At 35.2% G+C, this 21,857-nt stretch overlaps 1 protein-coding gene and 1 non-coding gene across 5 annotated transcripts in view; both read right to left on the reverse strand.

The window, feature by feature from the left end:
* The window catches only part of Kiaa1328 (KIAA1328 ortholog), a 287,886-nt gene that overhangs the window by 177,355 nt on the left and 88,674 nt on the right, over positions 1-21,857 (reverse strand). For all 4 annotated transcript variants that reach the window (XR_001202191.3, XM_023566814.2, XM_003474074.5 and 1 more), the window contains exon 6: positions 20,027-20,154. Coding sequence is in view for 3 of the 4 variants with exons in the window: in XM_023566814.2 (XP_023422582.1) it covers positions 20,027-20,154 (128 nt within the window). In the remaining variant the exon portion in view is untranslated. The remainder of the gene's footprint in view (positions 1-20,026; positions 20,155-21,857) is intronic.
* LOC111758065 (small nucleolar RNA U13) lies at positions 10,191-10,292 on the reverse strand. The gene has a single exon (XR_002792300.1). It is a non-coding gene; the product is annotated as a small nucleolar RNA U13 (small nucleolar RNA).

Below are 21,857 nucleotides of genomic sequence, written 5' to 3' on the forward strand. Positions count from 1 at the left end.
GAACTTAGCACAAGACTTTGGGCTGGGAGAGTACCTGCCTAGCATGCACAAGGTCCCAGGCTCAATCCCATGCACATTGCAAGGTGGGGTTGGATGACTTCTGTTCACAGAATGAAATACCTCTCCATGGAGCTTTTGTTTTCAGTGAACCTACTTGAATGGATGGCCCATGCATATGTTGTAGGCATATACAAGAACGTGGCCAATACACAAACTAATCCTAGCAGGTGAAATTAAAATGATGCAATTACGTCACTGTCTAAGAAAAGTGACCCAAATGCCATCTGGAAGGTAACGTTTGGAATTCATAGCCAATAGAAAAATTGTGTTCTATCACATATTTGCCACTGATTCTACATAAACAGAATAGTTTATCAGTTCATTTCCCTTACATAGAAAACTCTTACAGATCTTTTGTATTATTTATAAATTTGGAAACTTGCAGCACCAATTTAAACTTTCAGACACTGGCTTTGGTATAGGCTAGATTTAAGAGTTCAGCATTTAACTATCCCATATTTATTGACCTATACTCAACAGTGCCATTACTGGCTGGGGATTTAGCACAGTGGCATAAGCGCCTGTCTTGCAAGCATGCAGTCGTGTGTTCAATATCTGGTACCAAAAAAAAAAAAAAAGAGCGCAATTACTCTGGCTTACTGAACACCTATAATCTATCATCTATAGTAAACATATATTTAAACAGTCTCTTATTAATGGAAATTTAGGTAATGCCCTGGCTATCGAGGTTTGGCTTACTACACCTCCATCTTACCTTCCACTTATCTGTAAAACTGGAGAAGTTACAAATCACATATTCCAGCCATCTTTGCAGTTACACTCTAAATGCCATTCAGGTTCTGTCTATCTCACATGAGTTTTGGAGGTCTTATTTCTTAGTCTCTGATGACAAGGACAATAGTGAAAGCAAGAGAATTCTTTGCTGCAGTGACATTCCAGGGAATTTTAGTCAGTTTTCTGGAAAACACACAGCAGTTGTTTCAGTAGCAGAGGCAACAACCTGATCTGGCTTTCTAACCCCTACATCTCATTAATGGACATCTAGTCTTTGTTTCCTGGGTTTTTAGGGCCAGTTGTGGCAGCAACAAATGGACTGCTTCTAATTCCAACAAGATTATAGCACTGTCTCAGGACATTGCTTCCTTTGTATATTAGTTATATTTTTTTCTGAGGTCACTACTGGAGGTCTAACATGGAACCTGCTTCTTTAACCCTTTCACATCTTTCCCATATACTCATTTTTAAGAACTAAATTTCTTCCTGATCAAAATACCTAGAGTAGTTTCTGAACTCCAATTCAGTCTTTTGCTGTTACTAACAAGGCATTCATTTTTAAAAGTAAGGTACAATCTACACAATAATATTCATTCTTTAAGCTTTGGGAAATCAATAGTGTTGGATAATAGTAATAAGAAGATAATTGGATGTGGCTCAGATGTAGAATGTGTGCTTAGCACGTGTGAGACCTGTATTCAACCTCTAGAACCACATATAGTTCCCTCATGCCAAAAAGTAACCCCTTCTACTTTATAAGCAACTCTCCCCCAACCTTATCACCTGCTATAACTTTTGCTGATGACTTGTTTCTATAAATAATTCTCTCATATCAAAAAACACCCCCTGCTCCTTTGTAAGGAACCTGTCTCCCAACCTTCGCACCTATCTTTGCTCCTAAATTGTAGGGATTTTTCCTGGATTGTCATATAAATGAACTCATATAGTATATCACCTGTTGAGTCTGACTTCTTTCACTTATCTGTACCCTGAAAATAGCTGCTTGTAGAGTACCTATAATTTAGGCAAACAGCTAGCATAGACATAATAAAGAAATGCCACTTTCCTGAGAACATAAGGCAATTTCATGGTTACGGGCTTTTTCTATGTTGAATATTTTATTTTTTGTTTCTGACAATTATTGCTATGTATACTTTTATTCTCTTAGGTCACACTGTTAAGTTTCCGTTTGTCTTTTAAAACTGTGTGATGTAATCTCAAATGACAATATGATTTGAATGAGGTTTCAAGGCGAGATACAGTGTTTTAGATTTGATATTGACTCATACTCAGAAAAGGATCACAAAGAGCCAAATCAGCATTATCTCTTAGTCTTTCACACACATATGATGTTGCTTACTTCTACCACCTTTCTTTCAATGTATCTGTCACCACAAGCGACAGAAGCCAAAGCACTTTAAATTCATACATGATCCAAGATAACCACAGATCTGTAGATGTTTAAGTGATCAAATTCTGGCACCAAAATGAATACATTTATTGTGGCAGGAAAGTGCCTCAATAAAGAGACTCACAAAATGCTTTCAACTCCTCTTAAGATATTTTTAATCTCTCAATAGGCAAATTTATGTCTGTACCCAGAAATATTTAATATTTTTCTAGATTGTATACTTCTCTACTCACCAGGTGCACTTTCCACACTGTCTCTTTGCCCAAATGTATCTTGGTGTAAGATTTCTTACTCTTTTCATTGCCTATGGCCTATTCATAACAATTTATACTTTATTCTTTGTGACTAAGTTTCTAAATAAATACTGTCAGATAATTAGAAACAAAGTAAGGTAAAAGAAACCCACTAGTTTCAAATTATACATTGGCTTTTTCTTATAATGAGGTGTATGGGAGCACATCATCTGGGGTTCTTTTAGCAGCTCTACAAAGTTATCAATGTTATCTTTCAGCTCAGATACAGACCATCCTACAGTCAAAAAATGGCTGCTCAATCTCCAATATCAAGTCTGTATTCCACTGAATACGGTTTCTTTAAATTGGTTTATGTTTTGCAATTAGGGTCCACTGACTTCTATCTGCTAGATGTCAATAGCAAACCCCAGTTTTAACAACCAAACATGTATTCAGATATTGCCAAATTTCCCTTGAAGTTAAAAAAAAAAAATCAACCCTGTTGAGAACAGTCTGTGATAGAGGAGAACAGTCTGTGATAGAGGAAAAAGATAATGAACAAAAAAGAATGAGCTCTTACACCCACTCCTCCCTCTGTCTCTATTGTAAGTCAAGGGTTGCAAGCAAACAGGCTTAATGCAGGACACATAAATTTGTAAGATTATAGTATTCACCCACAAAGTCAAGTGTAGAAGAATGCAGAGATCTGTTTGCACACTAAAGATCCAAAGAATCTAGCCGAGGGCCTGGGTCCCACAGCATGCTTCCTCCCAAGTCCAGCTGGAAGTCTCATGGAAGTCTTATCAGGCGGCTAAAGGATCTGTGCCAAAAGCCCAAGGGCTGGTGCTAAAGACTAGAGAATCTGTGCCAAAAAGCTGAAAGATCTGTGTAAAGGCTGAGAGATCTGCACTGAACTCAGAAGACAATGTTCGAGATGAAAGCAAACACCAGAGCCTCCCAGAGAGAACAACAGCCATTCTTGGCAACAGTGGGGACCCAAGCTCCTCTGACAAAAATAGATGTAAAGAAAACAGCCAAGGCTTCTTCAGGAAAATCAGCATGAAATCCCCTCTTTTGTTATCCTTTTGTGTATTCAGATATTAATCTTTAAGTGAATATTCCACACCCACAACGATGCTGACACAATTCAGCTAGGTGTTCCCACTCAAATTGATCATTAATCAATCCACCACAGTCTGTAACCATAGAGAGCCAAAGGAGCAACTTTCACTGGTTATAACTGTATTCTAGTCCTATTCTGTCTGGAAAATAAAGTTGGGTAATGCAGGTTATGTAGCCAGAGACTCTCATTCTCAGGAAGACTGGCATTCACATAAGGTGGAAAGGTGGATAACTCATGGGTAAATGAATAATAGGCAAATAGCATTCTCTGCCAGAGAAAGCTTTAGCACCTTATATTCAAGACAACTTTGCTTTGCTCTTTAAACTGACACTTTTCAGTATAAATTTATAAATGCTTCCCAACTTTAAAAAGGAAAATTTACCCCTCAAAATTTACACTTTACCGAGGCATTTGTTTTACTGAAAACTCCTTACACTTTTATTTCCTTTTTTTTTAAAGTACCCTTTTTTCTCTGTCCTTCACATAAAAGACCTTTGGATATTATCCCCAAAAGTTATTAATGCTCTGTTCATTTTTTTCCTCCTGTAATTTAAGCCACTGGGGATATGCCCTTGAAGGAAACTGAAGGAGTGTGAATTACGTCAGGTATTTCAGTATAGTAACATGAAGCTGACTAATTGAGAGGCCAACCTTACAATCATCTTCTGCCTTTTCAGTACTGAATCATGTATCTCTTCAACTGTGAGTAATGGCAGCAAGGAGTTATTGCTGATGACAGCAGCTCAACAACTGATATATGACCAGCTGTCTTTGAAAATCTGAAGTATAAGTTTCCATGTTAGACACCACTTATAACCAGTCCTAATAAAAGGATATGTTTATTCAAAGCAGTTTGCTATAGCACTTGCTGGAATACAAGTGTCCTTTCCTTAGGATTAAATGGCGCTCCAGATGGAAGGTAATATTTAGAATTGTAAAAAAGGGCCTACTAGAAAAAGAGAACTAGTGTTATTTTTAAAAGTCCCTAGCAACACAGGTTAGTTTCAAAAAAATTTAGCCAATAGATGAAGTAAACCCTATGGAAGTACACTACTGAAATTAATATGGGACTCTTTTACTATCACTCAGACATTAATCTCACAAGTTTCATTATGTGTAATAACAAAAGATTTCATAAGAAATCTTTTTTTTTTATTTCAGGAGAAAAAGGGAAAAAAAGCAGAAAAAGGGTACAAGTTATACAGAATTTCACAAAAAAAATAAACAGGAAATCACTAGTTAATGGATTACATATTGTCATCTAAGAAATATTCGTTCAAGTTACAAGATTAAAGCATATAAAGTGGACATTCAAACAGCGAGACTGCAAACAGTTCTGTTCAATGATCCAACAAAACTCTATATCATTGTCTATCTTATACACTTAAATTTACAGCAGTTATACCATTTAGAGCACTTTCTTTTCCTCTCTTTTGTACAATGACTATTACACATTTTGGGTTTTATTGCTTCCACAGTTCTTATCGCTTTTTTTGGAAGAGGGTAAAACCAAATGTGACTTAACAGAACAGAATCGGTTAAATCAAAAGGGTGGACATAATAGTTAATGTAAAAACATAATACAAGGTGATCAACAATGGTTACCATAATGCCTCCCACTATCTCAAATAGAATTGCCTATATCATCAGTTATAATAAAATTGAACAAAACAGAAAAGAACAAAATCAACAAAATCAAAACATTGGAGACATTACAGGTCTTCAAAAGTAGATAACAGTCAACAGTATGGGCGTCATAATGAATCCCACTATCTTCACAGCTGTTGCCTGAACTTTTGAACCTGGTACTATCAAGCAAAGCAGAATAGAGGAAGATCAGTCAAAACAAGATGGTGAGAGCAATACAGGGCTTCAAATCAAGTTAATAGAATATCAAAGTGGGTTACTATAATATATCCTGCTTTTTTAAAATTTATTTTTCCTTTAATTAAAAGGATAAAAATAAAAAAGTAAATAATAAAATGGAGGTTGAGATAAAAGAGGACATAACAACTAAACAGTGCAGATCAAAACATAACCATTTAAGCAAAGTAGTGTTTCACCACAAGATAATCCCGACATAAAAGTAGTTACCATATTGTCTCTTTCCTTGAGATCTTTGAGTATAACTTCGTATACTGTAGCATCAAATATATCAACACAATGTATAACCATTCAAGAGAATGACAGTATTACAGGGTATTTAGAATCAACTAACAGATAATGAACTATGGTTTCTGTATAATCTCCTTGTCTATAAAAGTTTTTGTTTATACTATCACATATAATAAAATCCAATAAGATACAACATGTTAAGACCTATGGAGACAGAAGAACAAAAGCTTGATGGGACTTCAAAATAAGATGATACCAAATCAGCACTACCTATTACGATGTTGTTTTCTCAAAGATAGCTGTTCCTATCATCCAATCTTCTCTGCCTCATTTCTCTTGAGCTCTTTTTCTGTCATTAGTTGTCAGTTTGTCTTCTTCATTTGCTTTCTGCTCCATTCATTGTGGCCTCTCTGCCACTATTTCTGGATTCTTCGTATTTTTCTTTTTTTAGAATATCCTGCAGTATTCTCTGTAGAGTTGAATCGGTGATTGCATATTCCCCTAGTTCCTCTTTATCCTGAAAGCACCTTGTTTTTCCATCAATTTTCAGGGATAGTTGTGCAGGATATCTCAATCTTGGCTGGAGGTTATTATCTCTCAAAATTTGAATTATTTCCCCCCATGCTCTTCATGATTTGATGGTTTGTGCCGAGAAGTCTGCTGTAATTCTGATTCTGAAAGTGATTTGTTTCTTGTCTCTGACAGCTTTTAATATTCTGTTCTTATATTGGATTTCGGGAATTTTGATTATTATATACCTGGGTGTAGCACTATTTGGGTTGTAGGTAGCTGGAGGCCTGTATGCCTCATATATCTGAGATATCTTTACTGTTTGCTAAATTAGGGAAATTCTCTTGGATTATTTCTGTGAATAGCTTTTGTAGTCCATTTGTTTGTGTCCCCATTCTTCTCTTATGTTCTTAATTCTTAAGTTATAGACCCTCTTATCATCTTCTAGTTTTTGTATTATTGCAGTTTGTTTTTTTGTTATTTTTAAGAAGTTTTTCATTTCATGCTCCCATATTACAAATCTGCCCTCCAGTTCAGATAATCTGTCCTTAGTTTCTTTCAAGCTGTTATGCCAGTTTTCGATAGAGTTTTTAGTTTCCTGGTAATCTCTTTGAACCTGCTTCACGTATTCTACGTGTTCTCTATTTTCTCCATCAAATAATTCTCCCCTCTTTTTCTGTTCTTCCATTCCACCATCTGTTTTTTCTTGGTTGGTGCTTAGCATTTCTCTGACTATTCTGCTTATGTCTTGCTTCAGGTCATTAATAACTTCATTCCTGAACTCATCTATGAGGCTCTGGAGACAGCCTTTTATGTCTATCAGTGGAGTGTCTGCTATTGCCTGTTTCTCAGGATTGGGGGCTGAGGAGCCTTTCTTTTTGCTCCCTCTTCCCATATTCTTTGTTCCTTATATATGCAAGCGTATATAGGAGGCCCAGCTTCCTTCCCTGTCGGCCACAGTCTGACTGAATTGTGCCAGCTAGGTGTTCCCGCCCACCACAGCGCACCAGGCAGTTACGGACCAGGCAGCCTATGGGGGGCCCGCCCCTCCAGGTCAACCTACCTACCAAAAGGCCTCACCGCTAGGGTGCACCTTCAGGCGCTGGGATCTGGGTTGTGCTAACCTACTGGGTCTCAGCCAGCAGCGTCAAGTTGGCTAGGCACTGCTCACCAATCCTGCTTGAGAGTGACTGAAGTCACTACAGCGCCCTGTTCTGGCAAGTCTGCCCGGTCCCAGAATGTCCTCTGTTGGCGCCTCTTAGACCGTGGGAGAGTCCCAGTTTCCCTCACTCACCGGAGGTCGATGCACGGCTCCCCGCCCGCCCAGCTCTTAACTCCGTTCACCGATTCCTGTTCTCAGCGCTTTCACGCATCTCTCTCCCTGCCAAGCTGATTTAGATGCAGCCACGGCAGCAGGAAATCCAAATTGCAGCTTTCAATGGCACGGGCTCACCTTCCACAATCAGGCTTTATCTGTTCCTGTTACAGCACCAGGATTGCATTCCCAGTTGGTATCTTTAACTCCAGCCCAGTTCATTCTTGGGTCAGCAGGGTATATCTCCTCTTGGTTAGGATTCCTCCATCAGCACCATTCCTGGATTCTAAGCTGGGTCTCAGAGAGAGCCTGCGTAGATGCTGCTATCTGTCTACCATGTTCTCTCAACCCATAAGAAATCTTAATATCCACTTTGTGTCAGGTGCTTTGTCATGTCCTTGATGTGCCTGATTTAAGAACAGTCTTGTTTCAAACTTTTCCCCGGTATGCCACTAAAAATCAAGGTTACAAATTTACAGGACAGAACATTTACAAAGTACCCTAGGTTTTAAAAAAAGTTTTAAAATAATAAAGTAATGTTTTACATAATTTAACTAGAAACCAATAATTTTTTTAATTAACTTTTTTTTAGAATGTGGGATAATTTGACACATTTTAGAAAGTATATACACTTTGGATTCCTTTTACGAAAGACATAGAATTTAGTCCCAAAAACCAAACCAAACCAAACCAAACCAAACCATAAAAATTTTAATAAGCAAGGAAGGGAAGCAAAGAGAAAGAAAGGAGAGAAGGGAAAAAGGAAGAAAGGAAAAGAGGGGAGAAGAAAAGAAGTATAACATTTCCTAAATCATTACTGTTAAAATATCAAAATGGAAAAGAATTTTCATAGATAACTGTTTGAAGTAATGAAAGCAGATGACAATGGGTTATACTACTTTACACAGACCAAAATAGTTCCTGAAGGACTCTCTACTGCTTTTCAATGTAACTTTCTGGGAGGTGAGTAAAGGACAAGGGGGTAAATCTGGTAACAGGAAAAGAGTTGTTTTTTTTTTTTTTTTTTTTTTTTTTTTTTTTTAAGGAACGTCAAAGCATAAACCCAACACCTCAAAGTGATTTCCTTCCATTTGAACATCTAGTATGCTACAGGCACTGAGAAGGCAATGCCAATACGATGTCCAAATTAGACACAGTTATATCCCAAGAGGTCCAAATCTTTAACTCCAGACAAGGAATGTTCCTTAAAAACTTGCCAAGATAAGGCATGCTATCTTCTGCCTTCAGACATATGCTGGGTGAAATAGATGTTACTGTTCTTGGAATTAGAAACACACAAGAGTCCAGTAAAACTAGTATTCAACATCTCCTTTCACTCCTCAGGTATCCAATTTCTAAAAACCCAATCATTTTTTCATATCATCATTTTGGAATTAATATTCTTTTCAGAAATTGGATCACCTCAGCTTTGTTTACAGATTTATTCTAAACACAGTGCTTGTCAACAGAAAATATGTACATATTTTTCACTACAGAAACAAGGATATATTCATAGATTCATAGAATGTAAAATGTTAGCCTATGGTCATTCAGTCAGATACCTGAGAGTGTTCTAAGTATAGAGGCTAAAGAAATCTCCTTTCTAACATTCAGCTTCTCAGGACTGTACCCTATTTTAGATTATTTTTTTTGAACCAACAGTTCCTCTTCAGCTTTTCACTTTCACTAATTTTAAGTGCCTCTTTCTTCCAGTTGATACTTGCTGTTCCTTCTGTCAGGAACATTGTTCCCCTGGCTATTTATATGGCTGGTTTCAAACTATAAAACACTTAGAAGGCAATGTACAAAAATATTTTATGCCTTAGAGGAAGGAAGGACTTTTTGTAAAAGATTGATAAATACAACTTCCATTAAATTAAAAACTTCTATTTATCAAAAACATCATAAAGATAGTAAAAACAAGCTATAAACCACTCAAAGATGTTCGTAATACATACCATGAGCAAAAGACTAGTGTCCAGATAATATGAAGAATTTCTACAAATTAATACAAAAAAAATTGTCAAAAAGAAAAATGGGCAAAAACTTGACAAAAAGTTATTTCAATGAAAAGACAAATGACAATATGCATATGAAAAAATGTTCAACTCCACTAGTCATCTCAGCAATGCAAATTAAAATGACTATGATATATTGTTTATGACTGTATGCTACACTTCTGGCCTCCAACAACCAGTAGCTCCTACCAGTAGCCTCTTTGTTTTTGAATTTAGTCCTGCCAAATTATTCATTTTGACCAATACTTTGTCAGGTGAGTGCCTGTTTTACTTACATACCCGAATGCTTCCATTTTTGCATTCTGGGAGTCCTGAAATTCCAGGGAAGAAGTCCAACACCTTTTTGTATGACGTAAGTGCAGAGCCTACATGCAGAAAGAGGCTCTGAACCTGAGAAAAAGAGAGGCTCAGCAAAGGCAGTGCTATACCCAATATGTTATATAATTACTTGCATCCATGTATGTGTGACCACAGGCAAGGTCAACAAAAGGCATCCAGCTAAATCAAGCTCCACTGTAGAATGCTAGTGCAATAGATAAGGAAAACAAAGTTGATATTATATATTCAAATTCTAAAAATCTGAAAGGTTAAAAAAACTGCCAAATATCTTAGCGGAGAGGGGGGAGTGTCCATGCAGTTAAATCTTTAAGTTTTTCTTTTTTTTTTCCTATGTCAGATGGGTAATGTGCCAATGTTGCAATAAGGTTCAAAGGAGGTACATGTCATGCATGCAGCATGAACACCCAATCATTACGCTTATGAACCTGAGGATCAAGTTTTTCTTTTTTAAAAAATAATGTAACTCTTAGCATTTGAGGTTAATTAACTAGATTTCATGATATTTATTAAAACTCTTTTGGCACATAAAGGAATATGAAAGAATAAATTTTTAAAGTTAAGAGTAATAAGCCAGTTGAAATCTCAATTGCCCACTATACTAAAATTGAACCACCTTATACCTAACAGAACACAATGTAGCTATAACAGAAAATTCCAAAATATTTTAAGTAGGGGCTGGGGGTTTAGCTCAGCGGCATAAGCACCTGCCTTGCAAGCAGGTGTTCGTGAGTTCGATCCCCGGTACCGATAAAAATGAAAAAGACAAAAAAAAAATATTTTAAGTAACCAACATAGAATCCAAGACTGTAAGTACACAACTATAAGAATTATACTTTTCAAATATACAGGTAAGAATCAGAAAGATTTCACAAGTAGTAATTATTATTTGGTTTATCCTGATCTGATGATCTGAAATAGGTATGTATGATTGTCAAAAAAGTATATAGAAGGTGATCCCTTCTCTCATGGTGGTAGCAACTGATCTATAATAATGGTGATTTGTGTAATGATCTGAATAAATAACTATGATAAATCTAATAATGGATCAAACATATTGACAAGCAAATTATTTAATAAAATTGGTGCAAAAAGTCAGAGTCTAAAGTTAGTTTCAAGGCAAGTGTTCTAGATTTTAGAATAATGATGAAGTTGTATTTTTGTGCATGGTGTGAAGTAAGGATCTATCATTTATCTTTTTTTGTGTGTGCCCTAGATATCATGTTTTGCTGAAAAATTGTTTCTTCTTCCATTTAATTACCTTAGCACCTTTGTAAAAAAAAAAAAAAAAAAAAACTCAACTCACCATAATTGTAAAGGAGTGTTTCTGAATTCATGATTTTGTCCCATTGATTTGTGTGTGCATCCTTGTTGCAGTACTATACTGTATTTAATACTGTATGTATTTGTTGCCTATTTCTGCATAACAAATCACAATAAATGCAGTGGCTTAAAATAATACAGACTCATTAGCTCACAGTTCCATGGGTCAGAATCCCAGGTAGGTTTGGCTAGGTTCTCTGCTTGTTTTCTCAAAGACTAAATTCAGCAGGTTGTGGTCAAATTAAGTATTCATAAATTCTCCATGGTCAGTCAGATTGTTGACAGAATACAGTTTTCTTTTTTTATAGCTGTATGACTTAAATTTCCTCACTCTTGTTTTTTGCTATTGACCCCCTATTCTTAGCTTTTAGTTCTATTTTTTTTTATCTTGAAGAGAATAAAACCAAAAGAGACAAAACAAAATGGAGTCAGTCAAAACAAAAAGATGGACATAGCACATGTTTTAAAAACAAAATATGAGGTGATCAATAATGGTTACCATAAGGTCTCTTGTTATCTTCAAAAGAAATGCCCATATTATCAGGCATAATAAAATTGAACAAAACATTACAGAACAAAACCAATAAAAACAAAACACTGAAGACATTATAGGACTTCAAAATAAGATAAAAGTCAAACCAGAATGGGTATCATAGTGAATCTTATTGTCTTCAAAGTAGTTGCCTATACCCTCAGACTTGATTCTATCAAACAAAACAGATTCAAATAAAATCAGTCAAAACAAGACAGTGATCAGATAAAACAGATTCAAATAAAATCAGTCAAAGCAAGACAAGGAAAACAATACAGGGCTTCAAATCAAGTTAATAGGAAATCAAAAATGGTTTACCATAATATATCCTGCTATCTTTGGAGTAGCTGTCCATGCCATCAAATCTAGTACAAGTAGCCAAACTGGAACAGAATATAACCAAACTAAACATAGCAATGAAAACAATATGGGTTTCAAATCATGATACAAGATTAACAAAGGCCAGTGCCTTCCCTTTTTAGACAATTCCTCTCCTTTGATTTTCACAGGGTGCATTGTACATTTTGTATCCCACTAACTCCTTTAGTGTTTAGATTAGGGAGGCAACTTGCTATTCACCTAAGTGATTCTGAACCTTTTTACCTGAGTATGATCTCAAATTGTATCCATTTACCTAAAGAGCCTTAAGATTTTGCTTCCTTATAGCTGAGTAGTTCTCCTTTGTATAAAAGTGTCATGTCTTTCCAACCAATCTGCAGCTACCAGGCAAGCTACCCTCATTTTTTTCTGTCACATTTTTTCCTATCACATACAGCACTGTTTTCTCATCTTTGACTTTCAATCTATAAGCCCTCTTTCAGGTTAAATACATTTCTTATATACAGCATATTGATGGACCCTATCTCCTGATCCACTCTGCCTGTTTTTCTCTTTATTGGTATATCAAGGCCATCCATATTAGTGACTATGGCCAACCTTCTCTGCCTAATCTCTGCCATGCTATTTTTCTGCCGTTGGTTGTCTACTTTTCTTCTTCATTCCACTGTCTGCCCTGTTCAGTGAGCCCCTCTGCCACTGTTCCTGAAACCATGGTCTTTTTTCTCTCTCTCTCTAGAATGTCCTTCAGTATATTTTGTAAGGTTGGTTTGGTGGTCATGAACTCCCCCAGTTCCTCTTTGTCATGGACACACCTTGTTTCTCCATTAATTTTGAGATATAGTTTTGCAGGGTCCAATCAATCTGGGTTGGAGGTTATTTTCTTTCAGGGCTTGGAATACCTCACTCTAAGCTCTTCTTGATTTGATGGTTGGGTTGAGAAGTCTGTCGTGATTCTGATGGTTTTTCATTTATAGGTGATCTGTTTCTTTTCTCTGACAGCTTTTAATATTCTGTTCTTGTGTTGAATTTCTGTAATCTTGATTATTATATGTCTGTGTGTAGATCTATTTTGATTATACTTGGCTGGATCTCTGTATGTCTCATTTATCTGAATATTATTTCCTTTTCCTATGCTTGGCAAGTTTTCTTTAAATAGCCTTTGCATTTCTTTTGTATTTACCCCTGCTTATTCACTCACATTTTTTATTCTTAAATTATAGATCCTCTTGTCACCTTCTAGCCTTTGTATTGTTACTTCCTGATTCCTTGTTATGTTTAAGAGATCTTTCCTTTCGTGATTGCAAGTTGCAAATCTGTCTTCAAGGTTTGATAGTCTATCTTTAGCTTCTTTCAAGCAGTTTTGCCAGCTTGCAATCGAGTTTTTAATTTCCTGGTTATCTCTTTGAATCTGTTTCATGTATTCTAAATTTTTAAAATATTTTTCATTGGTTTCCCTTCTTTTTCCATGCTCCTTTATTCTTCCATCTGTGTCTTCTTTAGAGATGCTTAGCAATTCTTTTATTATGTGTCTTACATCTTCCTTTACTTGTATAGTATTTCTGTTTTAAGTTCTTTTATAATTTCAAAAAGTTGTTTCTTTATGTCAGTTGCTGTTGCTTCAAAACAGCAGGTGTGTGACTCCCAATCTCTTCTGTTTTGGCCTGTCCTGGACCAGTACTGCTTGGGCTAGAGGCTGGAAACCGCCTTTTGTTGCTTCCTCTTGTCATGTTCCTGGTTTCTTCCAGACAAGTGAGTGTGGAGACCCCAGCACTTCTTGTGTTGGTTATAATTACTCTGAAGTGTGCTGGCTAGGGATTTCTGCTGTTTGCTGCTTTCCCCAATCTGCTGGTGACTACTAGAGTATAAACAGGGGCGAGGCAAGCTACCCCCTCTTTCCCAAGCTGATTAACCACAGGGAGTCTTCACCAAGTTAGTGTGTGCTGTGCAGACAGGGTTGGTTAGGGATAGCTTTAGGGAAATCCTGGCATTGGCTATTGGACTGCATACAGGGGTGGGACTCAGTCCAAGCAATTTTCACCAATCTGCTCTGTGCTAGGAGTGGATGAATGAAGCCAGCTGCAGTTCTGGTTCCAGGCTTATCCTGCTGGACTCAGAAATAGTGCCCAACCAATCACCAACTCTCCTGTGGGGGGACTGAGTCCCCCACCCTTACCACCAGCCTCTGCTGCCTTATCTCCCTGCTGAGTCTCCAGATTCCAGAGGCACTTCTTGCATAGTGGGACTGGCTCCAGTGAGAGAGCCTCTGGCTAATGGCTTCTGTTTAAGTTTTTCTTTTCTTTTCTTTTTATTCTCTCTGTGGACTTCAATTCTCACTTTAGTTTATTCCTGGGTCAAGGGGACCTATTTCTTTCCTTCTGGTCTTCTCTAGAATGCTGTATTCCAGCATCTGGGCTGTTTCTCTCAGAGAAGCTGTTTACTGTGCTGCTTACTGTCTGCCATCTTCCAAGATCTGTTTCAGTTCCCTCTATTTTTAAAGCCAACAATGATGTGTTGAAATTTTTCCCTAATTGAAGTTTCTCTGACTTCCTCGTTTACTCACAAGTGGAAAAAGCTTTTCTTATGTGATTAGATTAGGTTTATCTAATTGTTTTTACTAGGAATCATAACAGAGCAAAAGGAGTACAGAGCAAAAGTCATTTGGGCCACTTTAAAATTTTACCTACTGTTGGAAAGATTTAGAATGAAATGTTGAAATTATAAATGACAACCTTCTGTTTCATTTATCTCAAATTTTATTCATCTCTCTCAAATTGTTTTGGCCACTGTCATTTTTTTTTTTTTTGTATTTCCATCAAATTTTAGGATTGTTTTATCAGTTTTCATTTAAAATATTACCAAAACCTGCTACAATTCTGACAGGGTTCATAAAAAATTCTATGGATCAATTTTGGAAGAGCTTCCATTTTAACATTTGAGTCCTATGATCCATGAAGTTGAAACCTTTTTATTATTTTAGATGTTTAAACTTTCTCTCAGCAATATTCTGTAATTTCCACTGTACACGTTTTACACTTTTGTTAAACATACTCCTTTTTAACTGCTCAATGATACTAACCTGAAATGGAACTGACTATGTACATCATATATTCTGCATTTATTAGCCTTGTCAAGTTTTTTTAATCTTCAGAGTTTCTACATAGAAGGATCACATTATCTGTGAACAGAGTGTTTTATGTTTTATTTTCTTTCCACTAACTTAATTCCAGACATATATAGGAAATGTGTTCCAGTATAGCTCCTTTCCCTTTGTACAAATACACATTCATGCACAGAGCATCTCCATGTCTTACAGACTCACCGATATAATTTCTAATTATTGTTTCACTCATGTATCTGTAACATTATTTAAGAAAGAAATATATAACTGTCTTTATAGGTAATTTTTATTTCCCTGTGAATTTAAGACACAGTTTTATGTTATTTCCTTTTATCTGAAGACTTCAACTAAGATTCATTATAAGGCCAATATTAATTATTTGAGGAAATCTTTATATCACTTTCGTATTTTGAATAATATTTTTATTCAATTTCTAAAGGTCCCCTCACCTAGTTTTTTAAAAATATATCATCCTACTGCTATCTTCCACTGTTTCTGATAAGAAGGTAACTGTTAATACTATTCTTTTTTTTCTATAAATCTTTTGTTTTGTGAGGAGCTTAGGGTAATGACCATGACACCTTAAATTTGTTTTCATTGTTAATTAGAAGTATTGTAAAGTTTCTTGGACTGTCAACAAAATTAGGGGTTGTTATAACAAAGTGGTACAATAACAAATATAGCTTATATTAAACTAGAAAAAAATTATATACATGTTACATATTAAAAGCACAGTAAAATCATAGAACAAAATTAGACCTAACATGATAAGGAGCTTTATTAATATATGACTATATGTTGGCACTTAAAAGAAAATTTAAGCAAAAGAATTAATGAAACTAGACACAGGATATGAAGTAATTCTAAGGCTGTGCAGCCCAAGAAATACCAAAATTCTTTTAATAAAGCTACAGGAACAATAGTGATAGAAATCACTAAGAGACATTAAATGTATATTTGGCAATGATTTATCATTAGAATATTTTAGATTCCTGAGTAGTATATGGCCCAGTTCTATATTAAAAGATATGGAATAGGTAATCATGAGGAAAATAAATGTTTCAGTAACAGTGTCTTAACCAAATCATAACAGCATTGTTCCTCAAAATCCATTTTAGTCCATAGCTTTAAAAGTGATAATTTTACTCATTCTGAAGAAAAGACAGAAATCCCAGGAAAAGTTAAAAGCTACTTATTTATATTTATCTGCCAAAATAATGCAAAGTTAAGAAAAATAGTAAGGTAGGCTTGTACAGCAACATCTTCAAATTAGATTAGGAGAAGCAACTCATAATGTTAAATAAACAGTACTGAAGAAATACATCTTTTTTTTTATTCTGGGGATCAAAGTCATGACCTAGCACTTGCGAGTCAGAAGAAATACATTTTTAAAAATTGTGTCAAATAAGACAAAATTAGAAACTATAAACATTATAGTTTGAGATGCCTTTAAGTTTGGATTAATAATATAAAAATAACACTCAACTATGGTAACATTCTAAGATGTACATTTGCCACAACTATGATCATTATATCATTCTACATCCAAGACTAAGATTATAAAATGGGTAAGCACTATTTCTTAAGATGAGATAATGAAGTGATTCACACATGTCAATGAAATATTTCAACCTAAATAGAACAAGTAAAGAATGTCTCTTAGAACCCATGATGAACAACTTGTAAAAATGAATTACAAAATGAACAAGGAAATGTATTCATCTTTGAGAAAAAGCAGAAAGAGGACAGGGAGCAAACCAGAAAAAAAATGTACCTTGCAGATGAAGCATTTTATTTCCAAGGTAACAGCATAAATCATAAAAATCATAAGCTAGGATGTGGGCTTAATAAAACTATAGAGAAGTACAGACTTAATAAAGCTGTAGAAAATGCTGAAGAATATAATCTGAGCAAATGGCATTTTACACACACACACACACACACACACACACACACACCAAAACAAACCTCTCAAAGTCAAATAAATGCTTCACAAAAAATGAACCACCATTCTTCAACACAAAATCTGGACATGAATTTAACATTTTAAGTATAAAATTTTATGTTTTATGTGACACTGTGGTTTCTCACAAGGAAAGAAACAGTTTTCCCCCATCCCTAGTAACATATATATTCTGTTAGTCAAAAGTTTGTATGTCAATATTAGGAGCTAAGGAAAGTTAGTTTTATGAAATAAGGATATCTGAAGAAAATTTTCAACACTTTTCAGCTATCTTAAGTTTACCCTGTCTTTTCTGCTTCATAAAACTATAGAACCACACTGCCAAGTTCTTATTTTAGCTTTGACAACTTGCTAACTCTATTAGTTGACCAAAATCACTCATACTGTCTCTGAGATTCCTCCTTTGTAAAATTTACAGAGGTTAAGATTAAATACTATGTGTTATAGTACACATATAAATATGTGTTAAATAAAAATAAAATTTAATAATATGTGTGATACCAATCCTTGTTGAGATTCTGGGTAAACAAACATCAATGGAATGGGATGATTGTTTTTTTTTAAAAAAGTACAGTATAGGAGACAAATGAATACACAATGAGTATAAAAGAGTGAAAAAGGTTGATTCATACAGATGAGCACAGTCTATTTGTGGGTACATGTCCATGTAACTTTACGGCAGGAGAAGGGGAAACAATCAGGTCAGTATTCCCGTTTAGGGGCAGAGTCAGCACAATGGTATCCTTCCTGAAATGAAGCCGGCTTAGCTAAATTTACCAGTTCTCTTGAGGAAAGAAGAGAAGGTGTTTATCTTCATACAGCTTAAAGAAGCCACACAAAGAACAAACCACACAGCACAGAAAATAAAGTGACTATCTCCTTTTGATATTAAAAAACAGGTTTATTTTACTTCTCTAGGTTTAAATGGCAGAGCCTATCAATGGCCTTTAATTCTTGGTTCCATTTTCACACAATCTAAAACTGGATTACTAGGCACCTGCTAAAAACATTGTTTAACAATGTCCACCTGACGAGGTCAAAATGAAACTTCAAAAGTATCACAACAAGCCAATCAGTGGACTAATTTAGTAATCATACACCTTTAATCTTAGCACCCTAATCGTGTATCATGAATCGACCCCATTGTCACACACTCTAAATCCAGCCTCCTCAGAAAAACCCTACCTATGATCACATGAGGCTTCAGGAAGACATTCACACTCAAGCCATAACATCAATATTTTTTTTCACTTCAGGTTTGTGTCTCAAGGTTGGGGTTAAATAAGACAGTGTTAACTATGGTTGGTCTCCAGTGAAACCTGAAATCACTACCCTAAATTTAAGTCACAAACAACTCAGAGTTTTATTTCTCTCCAATTTCAGAAGCAGATAGAAAGTGGGCTATACCTAGTTATCTAGATGTCTTTAGAGCCTCCTGCCCATTTGTTGTATTTTGTTGTTTGTTGATTTATTTTTCTTTTGGTTTGCTTATCTTTTCTTTTTCTTTTCCTTCATTGACTATTTCTTGATTATCAGTATATATTTTTAAAGTGGTAAGATTCATCAAAAGTTCCTCAGTCTCCTGTCCCATGTCTGTGTCTTCAGTTTTGTACCCTCTACATGTACCTATGTCATTCAAGAGTAAGCAGAAACGTGAAACCAATGGCCAGAAATGTGATCTTCATACTCAATTTTCTTTAGCTTGCCCAACAGCAATAGGCTAGGAGTACCTTTACAACATCAAAATGGCAAGGAAAAATAATCTATTTGAAGATTTAAACTCATAAGGATATGAAAAAGACAACAAGTATCAGTTCCTGGGGAGCAAGAAGTGTCTTTAGAGTTTGTTCACATCACAAATGGCAATTTTGATGATTCATTTAATTACATTACTTGGTGATATGTGTATGCCTATGTTCGTATATAAACATTCATATGCTTGCCTATGTGATCAATACATAACATAGAGTAGATGAATGAAAAATAGGACCAAAGTTTAAATTGTAAAAAATATAGTAAAAGACATGTTGCCATCAACTCTTATCTTTCTTGCTACTTTCTTACCAGTTATAAAAGTCCTCTTTTAGATTCTTATGAAATGTGATAAATAGCATAATGCTGAATACCACCTAACAGAAAGGCAGGCTTATAAAAAATGTTATTACAGTGTGTTCTGAACCACTTTAATCATTGGATTGGGCACCATGTGACTTCTGGCTCTTCCTCAAAGTCACGACCACGAAATGTCTGATGTTTTTAATTGAATTACAACATTAAGGCAGCCAACAGCTAAACAAAAGGCATTCACAAAAAAAGGAATTCTAGAACAACTTCAGAAAGAGGCGAGCAACAGGTAAGTAGGTGAAACAAAAAATATTTTGAAGGAGATTAATAGCAATGTGTCTTTTATTGCAATAATTTTTTTACATTTTTTAAAATTTAAATACTTGCAGTATTTTTCAATCATACTTCATTTATATAAAATGCTCCAATTTTCACCAGTTAAATTTTTGATACATCACCTAGTCACTTTTATACTAAGAATTACAAACATAAATTAGAAAAGGCTTTTTAGTGCTTTCCAAAGAGGCAATGAGTAACAAACAGTCCACTTGATTATCCTTATTAAGCAACATGCAGTGTATCTTCTTTATCATTTCTGCAGTGTTTTCAAACTGAGATCCCTACTAACATACAGGCTGCTTCAAGTTCTCATTCCTGACTGCCAGTCCAAGGCATAAGAAAGCAAAAGACAGCAACTCAGTCACATTTTGTATTTCCAAATTTTATGAAAATACTATATACTGTGAGACAACTAACTTAAAAGGCAAATGATACTTCTGGTATCTTCCTGATTCATTAAAGACAACAAAGGGTAAAAATAAAGATGCTTACCTGTTGCTCTTGCATCCTAGCAGTACCAAGTTCTGAGAGAGACATGGTGAGTTTCTCCTGCTGTTCTGACAAGTATTTCTGATAGAGACTTAGAAGTTCCTGACATTCTCTATACTGTAGCTGAAGAGGTACAATTGAAAATTAAGGGAAAAAACAACTGAAAAAATTGATTCAAACTGCATACATAAGTACTCCTTTTCAGACTCCAATAAACAAAATAGAGGTAGAAATGCAATATATGTTAAGAGAGTAGGTGAATATGAGGTCATCAGATGAAAATAGTACATGTATACCCCCTAAAATCATGAAAGAAAAGTTCACAAAGAGATTAGCAATAGTTATCCCAGTCAAGAGGTACTGCATTTGTGTTTCAATTCTTTAACTCTGAAAAAATAAAACAGATCTACACAAACACAAAGGAATTCCTACTTCAAGCCTAGAAACATAAAATGAATATAAACCATTAATCTAAATGTAAGAGTTAAAATTATTTCTCCTAGAAGAATACATAGAACTGCATGTTTGTGATCTTAGATTTGGTGACAATAACTTATAAGCATAAGCAATCAAAACACCAGGAGATCTATTGGATTTAAAATTTAAAATTCTAAGCCCCAAAGAATGCTAGTAAAAAATTAAAATGACAACCCTTAGAATGAAAGAAAATATTTGGAAATCAATATACGATAAATGACTGGCATCTAGACTATATAAAGATCTTACACAACTCAACAAAAGATTATTATCCTGATTTAAAAATGGGAAATGTAGTTTTCCCAAAAGAAAATATATAGATGACCAATAATCACTAGAAAAGATGCTAAATATAATTAATCTTTAGGGAACTAGAAATTGATAGGACAGTGAGAAAACACTTCGTATCCACTACCATGGCCAATAGTTAAAAAGACTAGTAATAGCAAATGTTTACAAAAATGTGGAAAGACTTTAACTTTGAACATAGCTAATGGAAATATAATACTCTCCTACCATTTAGGAAGATAATTTAGCAGTGCTTAAAAAAGACACAGTTGGGGGCTGGAGATTTAGCTCAGTGGCATAAGCACCTGCCTTGCAAGCAGGCAGTTGTGAGTTCAATCCCCAGTACTGATAAAAAGGAAAAAGACACAGTTACCATGCAATCCAGAAATTCTACTCCTAGGTATTTACCCAACAGAAACTTTTACTCAAAGCATCTCATACATTCATACATGCATATTTAGAGCATCACTGATAGTGAAAACGCCCCAATGTCATCCAACTTATGGAACATGGGTTGGCCATAAAAAGTAATGAAGTAGGGCTGGGGATTTAGCTCAGCGGCATAAGCGCCTGCCTTGCAAGCAGGCCGTCGTGAGTTCGATCTCTGGTACCGATAAAAAAACGAAAAAGACAAAAAAAAAAAAAAAAAAGGCGTTTAAAAAGTAATGAAGTAATGATACCAACCATGAAATACATTAAATGACAAAGACAGACCAAGAAGACAATATAATGTATAATTTTATTTATATTCAATATGCAAAACATGCAAATCCTTACAGAGAAAGTTGAGTAGTAGTTGGCAGAGATTAAGGATGAGGAAAGGAGGAGTAACCACTATGTGTAAGTTTGGGGAGAAAGGTAATGAATAAGTTCTGCAATGAGGTAGCAGTGGTGCTTATGTGTCTCTGGGAATATGCTCAAAATGCTTTAAATGTATACTTGAAAAGGGTGAGCTTTATTTTAATTTGATCTCAATAAAACTGTTGAAAAACAAATGTAAATTAAAAATAATATTGTTCTGATAAAAATAACTACTAGTTTACATAGAAAGTTCTTAACCATAATAAAT

This window comes from Cavia porcellus, unplaced genomic scaffold, assembly GCF_034190915.1.
Source record: "Cavia porcellus strain 051 isolate PalLab524CR breed Dunkin Hartley unplaced genomic scaffold, mCavPor4.1 scaffold_20, whole genome shotgun sequence".
Classification (NCBI taxonomy): Eukaryota; Metazoa; Chordata; class Mammalia; order Rodentia; family Caviidae; genus Cavia; species Cavia porcellus.